The 15,309-nt window shown below is 37.4% G+C and overlaps 1 protein-coding gene across 1 annotated transcript; it reads right to left on the bottom strand.

The window, feature by feature from the left end:
- Positions 1–7,258: 7,258 nt before the first annotated feature.
- LOC149063292 (uncharacterized) lies at positions 7,259–13,843 on the bottom strand. Its single transcript, XM_089216944.1, has 2 exons — positions 13,810–13,843; positions 7,259–7,905 (listed from the first exon to the last, which is right to left on the bottom strand). The coding sequence occupies exon 2, from the start codon at positions 7,903–7,905 to the stop codon at positions 7,282–7,284; it is 624 nt and encodes a 207-aa protein (XP_089073070.1). The 5' UTR covers positions 13,810–13,843; the 3' UTR covers positions 7,259–7,281.
- Between the last annotated feature and the right edge of the window lie 1,466 nt (positions 13,844–15,309).

Genomic DNA, 15,309 nt, shown 5'->3' with positions numbered 1-15,309 from the left:
ATTATGTGAACTTAACGATAAAAATATAAAAAGGTATGATTAGTTCAATACAAATGACTTTAAACGATATTTAGCGGAAATATCACCTGTATTTCAAAATTTTTTTACGACCTTTTATATTCACCCAAATGTATTGTAAAGACGTGTTTTAGATGTAAAATTATGTGAACTTAACGATAAAAATATAAAAAGTATGATTAGTTCAATACAAATGACTTTAAACGATATTTAGCGGAATTATCACCATTTTTTACCCAATTTTTTCCCAAATTTTTTTTCTATTTTTTTATTCACCCAAATGTATTGTAAATACGTGTTTTAGATGTAAAATAATGTGAATTTAACGTTAAAAATATAAAAAGTATGATTAGTTTAATAGAAATGACTTAAGACGATATTTAGCAGTTTCATCACCTGTATTTCAAAATTTTTTTACGACCTTTTATATTCACCCAAATGTATTGTAAAGACGTGTTTTAGATGTAAAATAATGTGAACTTAACGATAAAAATATAAAAAGTATGATTAGTTCAATACAAATGACTTTAAACGATATTTAGCGGAATTATCACCATTTTTTACCAAATTTTTTCCCAAATTTTTTTACGACCTTTTATATTTACTCAAATGTATTGTAAAGACGTGTTTTAGATGTAAAATAATGTGAACTTAACGTTAAAAATATAAAAAGTATGATTAGTTTAATTGAAATGACTTAAGTCGATATTTGGCGGATTCATCACCTGTATTTCAAAATTTATTACGACCATTTATATTCACCCAAATGTATTGTAAAGACGTGTTTTAGATGTAAAATAATGTGAACTTAACGTTAAAAATATAAATAGTATGATTAGTTTAATAGAAATGACTTAAGACGATATTTAGCGGATTCATCACCTGTATTTCAAAATTTTTTTACGACCTTTTATATTCACCCAAATGTATTGTAAAGACGTGTTTTAGATGTAAAATTATGTGAACTTAACGATAAAAATATAAAAAGTATGATTAGTTCAATACAAATGACTTTAAACGATATTTAGCGGAATTATCACCATTTTTTACCAAATTTTTTCCCAAATTTTTTTTCTTTTTTTTGTATTCACCCAAATGTATTGTAATACGTGTTTTAGATGTAAAATAATGTGAACTTAACGATAAAAATATAAAATGTATGATTAGTTTAATAGAAATGACTTAGGACGATATTTAGCGGATTCATCACCTGTATTTCAAAATTTTTTTACGACCTTTTATATTCACCTAAATGTATTATAAAGACGTGTTTTAGATGTAAAATTATGTGAACGTAACGATAAAAATATAAAAAGTATGATTAGTTCAATACAAATGACTTTAAACGATATTTAGCGGAATTATCACCATTTTTTACCCAATTTTTTCCCAAATTTTTTTTCTATTTTTTTATTCACCCAAATGTATTGTAAATACGTGTTTTAGATGTAAAATAATGTGAACTTAACGTTAAAAATATAAAAAGTATGATTAGTTTAATAGAAATGACTTAGGACGATATTTAGCGGATTCATCACCTGTATTTCAAAATTTTTTTACGACCTTTTATATTCACCCAAATGTATTGTAAAGACGTGTTTTAGATGTAAAATAATGTGAACTTAACGTTAAAAATATAAAAAGTATGATTAGTTTAATAGAAATGACTTAAGACGATATTTGGCGGATTCATCACCTGTATTTCAAAATTTTTTACGACCTTTTATATTCACCCAAATGTATTGTAAAGACGTGTTTTAGATGTAAAATAATGTGAACTTAACGTTAAAAATATAAAAAGTATGATTAGTTTAATAGAAATGACTTAAGACGATATTTAGCGGATTCATCACCTGTATTTCAAAATTTTTTTACGACCTTTTATATTCACCCAAATGTATTGTAAAGACGTGTTTTAGATGTAAAATAATGTGAACTTAACGATAAAAATATAAAATGTATAATTAGTTTAATAGAAATGACTTAGGACGATATTTAGCGGATTCATCACCTGTATTTCAAAATTTTTTTACGACCTTTTATATTCACCTAAATGTATTATAAAGACGTGTTTTAGATGTAAAATTATGTGAACGTAACGATAAAAATATAAAAAGTATGATTAGTTCAATACAAATGACTTTAAACGATATTTAGCGGAATTATCACCATTTTTTACCCAATTTTTTCCCAAATTTTTTTTCTATTTTTTTATTCACCCAAATGTATTGTAAATACGTGTTTTAGATGTAAAATAATGTGAACTTAACGTTAAAAATATAAAAAGTATGATTAGTTTAATAGAAATGACTTAGGACGATATTTAGCGGATTCATCACCTGTATTTCAAAATTTTTTTACGACCTTTTATATTCACCCAAATGTATTGTAAAGACGTGTTTTAGATGTAAAATAATGTGAACTTAACGTTAAAAATATAAAAAGTATGATTAGTTTAATAGAAATGACTTAAGACGATATTTGGCGGATTCATCACCTGTATTTCAAAATTTTTTACGACCTTTTATATTCACCCAAATGTATTGTAAAGACGTGTTTTAGATGTAAAATAATGTGAACTTAACGTTAAAAATATAAAAAGTATGATTAGTTTAATAGAAATGACTTAAGACGATATTTAGCGGATTCATCACCTGTATTTCAAAATTTTTTTACGACCTTTTATATTCACCCAAATGTATTGTAAAGACGTGTTTTAGATGTAAAATAATGTGAACTTAACGTTAAAAATATAAAAAGTATGATTAGTTTAATAGAAATGATTTTAAACGATATTTAGCGGAATTATCACCATTTTTTACCCATTTTTTTCCCAAATTTTTTTTCTATTTTTGTATTCACCCAAATGTATTGTAAATACGTGTTTTAGATGTAAAATAATGTGAACTTAACGTTAAAAATATAAAAAGTATGATTAGTTTAATAGAAATGACTTAGGACGATATTTAGCGGATTCATCACCTGTATTTCAAAATTTTTTTTCGACCTTTTATATTCACCCAAATGTATTATAAAGACGTGTTTTAGATGTAAAATTATGTGAACGTAACGATAAAAATATAAAAAGTATGATTAGTTCAATACAAATGACTTTAAACGATATTTAGCGGAATTATCACCATTTTTTACCCAATTTTTTCCCAAATTTTTTTTCTATTTTTTTATTCACCCAAATGTATTGTAAAGACGTGTTTTAGATGTAAAATAATGTGAACTTAACGTTAAAAATATAAAAAGTATGATTAGTTTAATAGAAATGACTTAGGACGATATTTAGCGGATTCATCACCTGTATTTCAAAATTTTTTTACGACCTTTTATATTCACCCAAATGTATTGTAATGACGTGTTTTAGATGTAAAATAATGTGAACTTAACGTTAAAAATATAAAAAGTATGATTAGTTTAATAGAAATGACTTAAGACGATATTTAGCGGATTCATCACCTGTATTTCAAAATTTTTTTACGACCTTTTATATTCACCCAAATGTATTGTAAAGACGTGTTTTAGATGTAAAATAATGTGAACTTAACGTTAAAAATATAAAAAGTATGATTAGTTTAATAGAAATGATTTTAAACGATATTTAGCGGAATTATCACCATTTTTTACCCATTTTTTTCCCAAATTTTTTTTCTATTTTTGTATTCACCCAAATGTATTGTAAATACGTGTTTTAGATGTAAAATAATGTGAACTTAACGTTAAAAATATAAAAAGTATGATTAGTTTAATAGAAATGACTTAGGACGATATTTAGCGGATTCATCACCTGTATTTCAAAATTTTTTTTCGACCTTTTATATTCACCCAAATGTATTATAAAGACGTGTTTTAGATGTAAAATTATGTGAACGTAACGATAAAAATATAAAAAGTATGATTAGTTCAATACAAATGACTTTAAACGATATTTAGCGGAATTATCACCATTTTTTACCCAATTTTTTCCCAAATTTTTTTACGACCTTTTATATTCACTCAAATTTATTGTAAAGACGTGTTTTAGATGTAAAATAATGTGAACTTAACGTTAAAAATATAAAAAGTATGATTAGTTTAATAGAAATGACTTAAGTCGATATTTGGCGGATTCATCACCTGTATTTCAAAATTTTTTACGACCATTTATATTCACCCAAATGTATTGTAAAGACGTGTTTTAGATGTAAAATAATGTGAACTTAACGTTAAAAATATAAATAGTATGATTAGTTTAATAGAAATGACTTAAGACGATATTTAGCGGATTCATCACCTGTATTTCAAAATTTTTTTACGACCTTTTATATTCACCTAAATGTATTATAAAGACGTGTTTTAGATGTAAAATTATGTGAACGTAACGATAAAAATATAAAAAGTATGATTAGTTCAATACAAATGACTTTAAACGATATTTAGCGGAATTATCACCATTTTTTACCCAATTTTTTCCCAAAATTTTTTCTATTTTTTTATTCACCCAAATGTATTGTAAATACGTGTTTTAGATGTAAAATAATGTGAACTTAACGTTAAAAATATAAAAAGTATGATTAGTTTAATAGAAATGACTTAGGACGATATTTGGCGGATTCATCACCTGTATTTCAAAATTTTTTACGACCTTTTATATTCACCCAAATGTATTGTAAAGACGTGTTTTAGATGTAAAATAATGTGAACTTAACGTTAAAAATATAAAAAGTATGATTAGTTTAATAGAAATGACTTAAGACGATATTTGGCGGATTCATCACCTGTATTTCAAAATTTTTTACGACCTTTTATATTCACCCAAATGTATTGTAAAGACGTGTTTTAGATGTAAAATAATGTGAACTTAACGTTAAAAATATAAAAAGTATGATTAGTTTAATAGAAATGACTTAAGACGATATTTAGCGGATTCATCACCTGTATTTCAAAATTTTTTTACGACCTTTTATATTCACCCAAATGTATTGTAAAGACGTGTTTTAGATGTAAAATAATGTGAACTTAACGTTAAAAATATAAAAAGTATGATTAGTTTAATAGAAATGATTTTAAACGATATTTAGCGGAATTATCACCATTTTTTACCCAATTTTTTCCCAAATTTTTTTTCTATTTTTTGTATTCACCCAAATGTATTGTAAACACGTGTTTTAGATGTAAAATAATGTGAACTTAACGTTAAAAATATAAAAAGTATGATTAGTTTAATAGAAATGACTTAGGACGATATTTAGCGGATTCATCACCTGTATTTCAAAATTTTTTTACGAAATTTTATATTCACCCAAATGTATTGTAAAGACGTGTTTTAGATGTAAAATAATGTGAACTTAACGATAAAAATATAAAAAGTATGATTAGTTCAATACAAATGACTAAGGACGATATTTAGCGGATTCATCACCTGTATTTCAAAATTTTTTTACGACCTTTTATATTCACCCAAATGTATTGTAAAGACGTGTTTTAGATGTAAAATAATGTGAACTTAACGTTAAAAATATAAAAAGTATGATTAGTTTAATAGAAATGACTTAAGACGATATTTGGCGGATTCATCACCTGTATTTCAAAATTTTTTAGGACCTTTTATATTCTCCCAAATGTATTGTAAAGACGTGTTTTAGATGTAAAATAATGTGAACTTAACGTTAAAAATATAAAAAGTATGATTAGTTTAATAGAAATGACTTAAGACGATATTTAGCGGATTCATCACCTGTATTTCAAAATTTTTTTACGACCTTTTATATTCACCCAAATGTATTGTAAAGACGTATTTTAGATGTAAAATAATGTGAACTTAACGATAAAAATATAAAAAGTATGATAAGTTCAATACAAATGACTTTAAACGATATTTAGCGGAATTATCACCATTTTTTACCCATTTTTTTCCCAAATTTTTTTTCTATTTTTGTATTCACCCAAATGTATTGTAAATACGTGTTTTAGATGTAATATAATGTGAACTTAACGTTAAAAATATAAAAAGTATGATTAGTTTAATAGAAATGACTTAGGACGATATTTAGCGGATTCATCACCTGTATTTCAAAATTTTTTTACGACCTTTTATATTCACCCAAATGTATTATAAAGACGTGTTTTAGATGTAAAATTATGTGAACGTAACGATAAAAATATAAAAAGTATGATTAGTTCAATACAAATGACTTTAAACGATATTTAGCGGAATTATCACCATTTTTTACCCAATTTTTTCCCAAATTTTTTTTCTATTTTTTTATTCACCCAAATGTATTGTAAAGACGTGTTTTAGATGTAAAATAATGTGAACTTAACGTTAAAAATATAAAAAGTATGATTAGTTTAATAGAAATGACTTAGGACGATATTTAGCGGATTCATCACCTGTATTTCAAAATTTTTTTACGACCTTTTATATTCACCCAAATGTATTGTAAAGACGTGTTTAAGATGTAAAATTATGTGAACTTAACGTTAAAAATATAAAAAGTATGATTAGTTTAATAGAAATGACTTAGGACGATATTTAGCGGATTCATCACCTGTATTTCAAAATTTTTTTACGACCTTTTATATTCACCCAAATGTATTGTAAAGACGTGTTTTAGATGTAAAATAATGTGAACTTAACGTTAAAAATTTAAAAAGTATGATTAGTTTAATAGAAATGACTTAAGACGATATTTAGCGGATTCATCACCCGTATTTCAAAATTTTTTTACGACCTTTTATATTCACTTAAATGTATTGTAAAGACGTGTTTTAGATGTAAAATTATGTGAACTTAACGATAAAAATATAAAAAGTATGATTAGTTTAATAGAAATGACTTAGGACGATATTTAGCGGATTCATCACCTGTATTTCAAAATTTTTTTACGACCTTTTATATTCACCCAAATGTATTGTAAAGACGTGTTTTAGATGTAAAATAATGTGAACTTAACGTTAAAAATATAAAAAGTATGATTAGTTTAATAGAAATGACTTAAGACGATATGTAGGTGTAGGAACGGTTTGGAACTTAAATAAATAAATACTACAACGTATTATTTAGACACACACGTTTATTATCCGAATACAATATATATATATATTACGATTGTCACTGCGTACGACGTTGACGGCGGTCCGGCTAAAGCTGTCAGGCGGCGGCCATACCGGTTGTCGGTCGCGATCTCGCGGACGTCGATAGAGACGCTGCGGTCGTTGCGATAACGACCGCGACATACTCCTCCCCGAGTCCACGAGACGCGACCGAGCAACCTAGTCCACGTGGAGGATTACCGGGTCCCCGGGCGTCACCTCCATGGCCTGGATCCACCGCTCCACCGTGGCTAGCTGCTGCTCCTGGGTGCCTGCTGGTGGAGTTAGCTGCTGCTCTGCTGGCTGCTGCACCACGGGCTGCTGGGCTTGCGGCTGCACCACGGGCTGCTGGGCTTGCGGCTGCACCACGGGCCGCTCGTCGGTCGGGTCGGCTTGCGGCTGCCTCGCTGGCCGCCGGAACCGGCCACGTCCATCCCGGACGTCGTGGCGCTGGTACGCCGGTGCTCTTCGACGAGGTGGCACTCGCCCGGGTGGTCCTGCCCTGGGCCTGGCGGCTTCGGGCTGTGGGGTGTTCGCTCGGGTGGACCGGCGTCCCTCGGCGAAACCCCGCTCGAACAAGGCCCATGCAGTCGGGCTTGCTCGTATCCGGCCGAACGACGCGGTGGCCGCGCGTTCGGCCGACCAACCGCCCACCGTGTCCTCCGGTCCATCCCCGGAGAGCCTCCTGGCTTCCCGCAACAACTGCTTGGCCATTGCCCGGAGCTTCTCCACGTGAGTGGCAATCATGCCACGGGATGGCCGGTTGTTGCGGTTTGGTGGCGGGTTATTGGCGCGTTCTGCCATCTGAAACAAGGTATGATTAGTTAGTGTTCTCTGACGGTCCTACAGCTCGCTTCATCGCTGAGACATGTAACTTAGTAGGGTGTTTACCCTCCGTCAAGAACACTCCAGTTCCTAGTGGTTTACCCAACTTAACCGGACCTAACCATTTCGGGGCGAACTCCGCGTGAAAACGCTTCTCCGCACTTGACTGCGGATGCGCTTTGTAGTATACCCAATCCACTACCGACAGATTGTTTCTTCCCGGGGATTCTGGGGGTATATGGGTCCTGGGGCCCTTGGGGCCGGAAACCACCGGGTCCCCCCCCTCTACCACAGGAATATCATCTGGTTCCACCGGAGAATCTTCGATTTCTACCGGAGGTTTCCGCGCTGCTCCGGACAACTCCGGACCATTTTTGCCCGCGTCCCGGGATCCTTCGGCCAGCTCGAGCTGCCAATCTCCGGGGGCCTTGATCTCCCGACCAAACATCATTTTGGCCGGTGACTGTCCGGTGTTTCGGTTTTCCCTGTTTCTTACGGAGAACAACACGTGTGGCAGGTAGACATCCCACAGATGATGAGGCTTATCAACAAGTAAGGTTCGAAACCCTTTCTTCAACTCTTGATTTTGCCTTTCTACCGGGTTGGCACGCGGGTGGTATATTGGAGTCGTCCATCCTTCCACTCCCCACCTCCTTAGTGCGTCTCCCATTGCCTTGGACACGAACTGCGGGCCATTATCTGACAATAATGCCCTCGGGTATCCGAACCGTGGGAACAACTCCCGTTCGAATGTATCCACAATCGATTTGGTCGTCGCCTTTCCTAAGGGGTACGCCTCTACCCAGCGACTGTAACAATCAGTTACTACCAAAATCGTTGTCTTACCCCTCTGCGTTCGTGGGTATGGACCCATAAGATCGATGCTCAGCACCTCCCCAAGGTTGCCGTGGGACTCGGGTGCATATCCGATCTTCTGGTTTGCGATTCAGTGGTTTTACACGTGCACAAACGTCGCACGCCCGCACGTAATTTCGCACTGCTTCACGCATACCGGCCCAAAAGAAACGACTCTTTATGCTTCGGTACGTTTCTTTCCACCCTGGGTGATTCGCTGTATCGTGGTCGTGAAACCTTTGTAGCAGAATCTGGGCCTTGTCCACCGGAACAACCACCCCCTCTTCTCCATGCGCGATGGATCGTGGGTGGCGGTGCAACACCTTGTCCCGGATGATGTACAACTTCCGAAGACGACCGAACCTTGCACCGTCTCCGGAGAGTTTACCAACTATCTCCCGTATGTTCGGGTCATTTTGTTGCCACTCTCGGACAACTTGCCATGTGACGTTTTCGTCATCCCTCTTCGGCTGGATCGCTCCACACTGGGTTGCACCCACACCGGATCCTCCGGACACGCCGGACAGATCACCGAAGACTCCGGAAGTTTCTTCGGACACTCCGGGCCGAATCACAGGGGGATCGTGGATATTGTTCTCCAACGATTCTTCGTCCACTGTATTCGGTCCCACCAGACAACGGGATAGCGCGTCGGCTGCTTCATTTTCTACTCCAGGCACGTGCCGGATTTCAAAATCGAAAGCCCCGAGTTGCGCCCATCGCGTTAGTTTGCTGTTGGTACAGCGGGCTTGCTGTAACCATCGGAGTGCCGCGTTATCCGTGAATAACATAAACTTACCAGACTCAAGATATGGCCTAAACCTGTCAACCGCCCAAACTATGGCTAGACATTCACGTTCGACTGCCGAGTATCTTCCCTGTGCTGGATTGAGTTTTTTGCTGGCGTAGGAAATGATTTTCCTATCACCACTCTCCCCCCGCTGGAAGAGCACGGCACCAACTCCGACTTCGCTTGCGTCGGTCTGTAGATTGAATGGCTTACCCGGAAGAGGAGGGCAGAGCCGTGGTGCGGACACCAAAGACTCCTTCAACTTCCGGAACGCCTCTTGCTCAATTTCTGACCAACGCCATTTGGTCCCTTTGGCCAACAGACTCGTGAGTGGTGCTGTGATCTCGGCGTAGTGTGGCACGAATTGGCTGCACCAACCACAAACGCCTAATACCCGTAACACGTCCTTTGTCTTTTTTGGGACCGGTAGTTCTTGAATCGCCGTCAGTTTCTCCGGTTCCCGGTCTATTCCTTCACCGTCCACGACGTGTCCTAGGAATTTGATCTGTGCCACCCCGAATGTACATTTTTTCGGTTGGCACGTCAGACCGTAAGACTGGAGTCGCTCCAAGACTCTCTGCAAGTGGTTTAGATGTTGATCGGGACTCTCCGAGTATACCACAATATCATCCAAATAAACCAACACAAATTTACCAACTAACCCACGGAAGACCTCGCTTACCAAGCGACAGAATGTGGCGGGGGCGTTTTTAAGTCCAAAAGGCATTACTCTGAACTGGAATAATCCTCTTTGGGTCCTAAACGCCGTGAGTGGACGTGTCTCTGGTGAGAGACCCACCTGCCAGTATCCTGATTTCAAATCCATGGTGCTGTAAATCTTCGCTCCACCCATTCCTCGGACCATGTCATGGAGATCCGGCATCGGGTGAGCGTCCGACTCCGTCTGCATGTTCAGACGGCGATAGTCAACGCAGAATCTACGTGAGCCATCCTTTTTCTTCACGAGTACCACCGGTGCAGCCCATGGAGAGATGCTAGGTTCAACAAAACCCTGTTCTTCCATGTCTCGCACCATTTCGGCAATCACCTCGTTTTTCTCTCGGGAGTACCCGTAAGCGTTTAGAGCCACCGGATTTGGATCCTTGAGACGGATCTGGTGCTCTATCACCCGAGTTCTGCCTACTTCTCCGGAGAAAACCTCCGGATATTGGCATAGGACTTCTTTGACCCGCATACCGTACTCTCCTTCGGGTAATCCTGCGGTTGTTAGGTCCACTCCTACGGTGACCGGAGTTACTGGATTTCTCCAACTCACGGAAACACGTCTTTCTTTCCCCAGGTGGATTATGCAACCGCTATAGTCCCAAGCGACTTGTTGCTCCACGAGGAAATCATGGCCCAGGAAGACATCTCCGATGAGATCGTCTAACACTACTGCCCTGAAGCTTACCTCCAGATCCACTATCTGTGCCCGAAATTCGGAAAACTCCGTAATTTCTTGGGTCCGACCCTCCACCATCCGGACAGTCTCCGGTTCTTCGGTAAAACTCCGGCCAAACTTCTTTGCCACCCACGGTTTGACGTATGTCCTCGCCGCCTGGGAGTCCAGTAGCGCTACTACTGCCCCGAGTGCAAACTCTAGTTCTATGGCCGGTAACGGAATATCCGTTACTGTAGTTTTCCCCGTTGACACCGTTGCAATGGCTGGAGACTCTAACACTCCGGTCCGCAGATCCGAAAAGCGTTCTCTCAACTCGAACTTTGAGTCCGTATCTGAGTCTCTCCTCTTGCACTTTTCCCGTGGATAAGGAATAAACTCCTCGGAAAAATCTTCGGCTGTGACCGGACAAATTAACAACTCCTGTGTTAACTCATCTTGTTCCGCATCACTTGAAATGCTGTCCGCGACATTTTTATTGGAAACATCACTCACCTCGGTGGGATTTTCACTTTTGTCCGGAACACTTTTGACTCTTAAAGATTTTCCCGACCTGTTGTCCAGGTGGTCGGAACCCGTTTCCATCACCGAATCATTTTCCCGGTCCATTGTCACGAACTGTGGTTCCTTTACCGGAACGTCGTTTTCAATGGGTTTTCTCGGGTGATTTCGGCGCTTTCTCCGGTGTTTCTCCGGAGGCTCGACGGTTTTCACCTGACAACTCCTCACTCCGGAGCTTATCTTCGGGTGACCAAAGTTTTTCTCCGGAGGAATGCCGTTCTTACCGGATTTTACCGGTTCAGAACTCTTTTGGTCCGACTTCTTCGGGCCATTTCCCGAGTCTCCGGTCCGTATTGCTCCGAAGTTCCGTTTTTTCGGGTCAGTTCTTGTAATTTGTGGTTCCTGTATCGGAACGTTACTCACTGCCCGAGTTGAACTTCGTTGCTTACCATTCTTCGGACGACTCGTGACTTTTCCGCCGGTTACTTCCTGGCCGGCCGGGACCCGGCGGTCCCGCCCGTCGTTTTGGCGTTTCCCGACTCCGACTTTCTTTTTGGACATGCAGCTTGCCAGTGGTCATGACTACCACATACCCTGCATCCTGCTCCCGAAGATAGTCGTTGCTTCGGATTCGGCACCTGGGATTTCTCAGCACTCTCAGCTTTTCGTTTATCCAACCATTTTAACTTTGGTGCTACGTTGGTGCTCACTCCCGCCTTATCCGATATTACGGCCTTGCTACCATCCAGAACATGGGCAAGCGCTCGTAATTCGCTGAACGATTTCAGTCGCTGTATACGTGCATGAATTCTAAATTCATCACGCATGAGTCCAATCACTGTCATTACCACCGCTTCTTCTGTCAGACCAAGGTTTAACCTCCGATACAACTGGTACTTGTGTAGGACATACTCCCCCAGTGTTTCGGTCTTGGTCTGAGCGGTGCTCAACAATTCTGATTGCAGACTCGACTGCAACTCGTCCCCGTTGAACTTTTCCAATAGTTCAGACCTGAACTCTTGCCATGGTAAGTCCAACGCTCTCATGGTTCCCCACCATGTTCCTGCCTGTGCCTTCAGCTGAGGGGCCAAAACGGTCACCCATCTAGCCTTGTGGATACCAGTTTCTTCAAGTATTGCCTCGGCCTGGAGCAAAAACCGCACTGGGTCTTCCTCCCTCTTACCGGCAAACTCTGGTATCGACGCACGGGCCATATTTAGCTCATTTTGAGGGATGAGCAGGCTGTCCGGGAAATGCACGCGTTTTACTCCGGAAAAACTACTCCGTAACGCTTCCTCATGACTTCCGCCGGACACTTCACCGGACACTCCGGACAGATTACCGAAGACTCCGGACATTTCACCGGACTCTCCGGACCGGTTACCGGAAACTCCGGAAGAACTCCGATTTCTCGGGTTTTCCCCGGTCAATCTGCTCCGTATGTTCGCCCATCGGCTCTCAAAACTCACACTTTGAGTTTTGACCGGACGATTTTGACTTTCGTCCGGGCAAATCTGATTGGCTCCGGATATATGGCTGGTTGATGGTTGTTGGGAATTTTCACGGCATGAGCAACTTGCTTGCTCCACCCGCTCGGTCGACCTATGCTTTTCTTCTGCTAACTCCCGCTCCAAGCGTTCCACGCTCTCGCTGAGAGTAGCGATTGTCAATTGTTGCTTGTCGACCGTTGTTTCCAACCCCTCCAGCCTGTCTAACATCTGCTCCATAAACTGATTTATCAAGTTCTTTTCAGAGTTGACCTCATCCTCCTCAGTTTGAGCCTCCGATGTTTTCCCTTCCGGTACCTGGGCTGACGTCTCGTCAGTTTCCCCAAACCGTACTGATCTTGGGTCAATGCTTTCCTTGGTCCGAATATACTCTTCTAAAGCCAAGAGTTTATCGGCCTTGGACCCCCCGGTCTCAATACCACGTTTCAATAATTCCCTGTTAATATCGACAATATTTAACTCACTAATGCATTTAGTAACCATTGTGCAGATTAAATTTAATTGCTATTATCTATCTAATTAAATTACGATGGATACGATATTACGTAACTCGGGCTATCGCTGGTAGAGATATGTACTTTCCAATCTATAAATAGCCTAAACCAAGTTTAGCACTGTAGGAATTACGCTAAATTTTGCAAATTTTGCTACAATTTACCACCTTAGATTGGACAAGCCCTTAATATTTTATTAATAATAAAAAAAAAAAATCTGAACAAAAATATTAGGAACCGGTATGATCAGGACACCTATTGTAGGTTCTTTTAACCTGATATGTGCTAATTTACTTTAATTTACGTAAAATTATTTTTAATAAAATTAGCACTTACCTTACTCCTTACTCGACTGCGCCAATGTAGGTGTAGGAACGGTTTGGAACTTAAATAAATAAATACTACAACGTATTATTTAGACACACACGTTTATTATCCGAATACAATATATATATATATATTACGATTGTCACTGCGTACGACGTTGACGGCGGTCCGGCTAAAGCTGTCGCCGCCGTCACCGCCGCTGGCCGGGCCGGCGGCCGTGCCGCAGGCGGCGGCCAGACCGGTTGTCGGTCGCGATCTCGCGGACGTCGATAGAGACGCCGCGGTCGTTGCGATAACGACCGCGACAGATATTTAGCGGATTCATCACCTGTATTTCAAAATTTTTTTACGACCTTTTATATTCACCCAAATGTATTGTAAAGACGTGTTTTAGATGTAAAAATATGTGAACTTAACGATAAAAATATAAAAAGTATGATTAGTTCAATACAAATGACTTTAAACGATATTTAGCGGAATTATCACCATTTTTTACCAAATTTTTTCCCAAATTTTTTTTCTATTTTTTGTATTCACCCAAATGTATTGTAAATACGTGTTTTAGATGTAAAATAATGTGAACTTAACGTTAAAAATATAAAAAGTATGATTAGTTTAATAGAAATGACTTAAGACGATATTTAGCGGATTCATCACCCGTATTTCAAAATTTTTTTACGACCTTTTATATTCACCCAAATGTATTGTAAAGACGTGTTTTAGATGTAAAATAATGTGAACTTAACGATAAAAATATAAAAAGTATGATTAGTTCAATACAAATGACTTTAATCGATATTTAGCGAAATTATCACCATTTTTTACCAAATTTTTTCCCAAATTTTTTTTCTATTTTTTGTATTCACCCAAATGTATTGTAAACACGTGTTTTAGATGTAAAATAATGTGAACTTAACGTTAAAAATATAAAAACTATGATTAGTTTAATAGAAATGACTTAGGACAATATTTAGCGGATTCATCACCCGTATTTCAAAATTTTTTTACGACCTTTTATATTCACCCAAATGTATTGTAAAGACGTGTTTTAGATGTAAAATAATGTGAACTTAACGATAAAAATATAAACAGTATGATTAGTTTAATACAAATGACTTTAAACGATATTTATCGGATTCATCACCCGTATTTCAAAATTTTTTTACGACCTTTTATATTCACCCAAATGTATTGTAAAGACGTGTTTTAGATGTAAAATAATGTGAACTTAACGATAAAAATATAAAAAGTATGATTAATTCAATACAAATGACTTTAAACGATATTTAGCGGAATTATCACCATTTTTCACCAAATTTTTTCCCAAATTTTTTTTCTATTTTTTGTATTCACCCAAATGTATTGTAAAGACATGTTTTAGATGTAAAATTATGTGAACTTAACGATAAAAATATAAAAAGTATGATTAGTTCAATACAAATGAATTTAAACGATATTTAGCGGAATTATCACCATTTTTTACCCAATTTTTTCCCAAATTTTTTTTCT

The sequence above is a fragment of the Diuraphis noxia genome, unplaced genomic scaffold (genome assembly GCF_037042655.1).
Source record: "Diuraphis noxia isolate RWA-SAM2 unplaced genomic scaffold, SU_Dnox_SAM2 contig0001, whole genome shotgun sequence".
Lineage (NCBI taxonomy): Eukaryota > Metazoa > Arthropoda > Insecta > Hemiptera > Aphididae > Diuraphis > Diuraphis noxia.
Note: the sequence above shows the minus strand (reverse complement) of the source record. Positions and strands in the feature narration are given on the sequence as shown.

Bases quoted from the DNA above. Each gene is read 5' to 3' on its own strand.
- LOC149063292 (XM_089216944.1), bottom strand. From the start codon at position 7,905: ATGGCAGAACGCGCCAATAACCCGCCACCAAACCGCAACAACCGGCCA.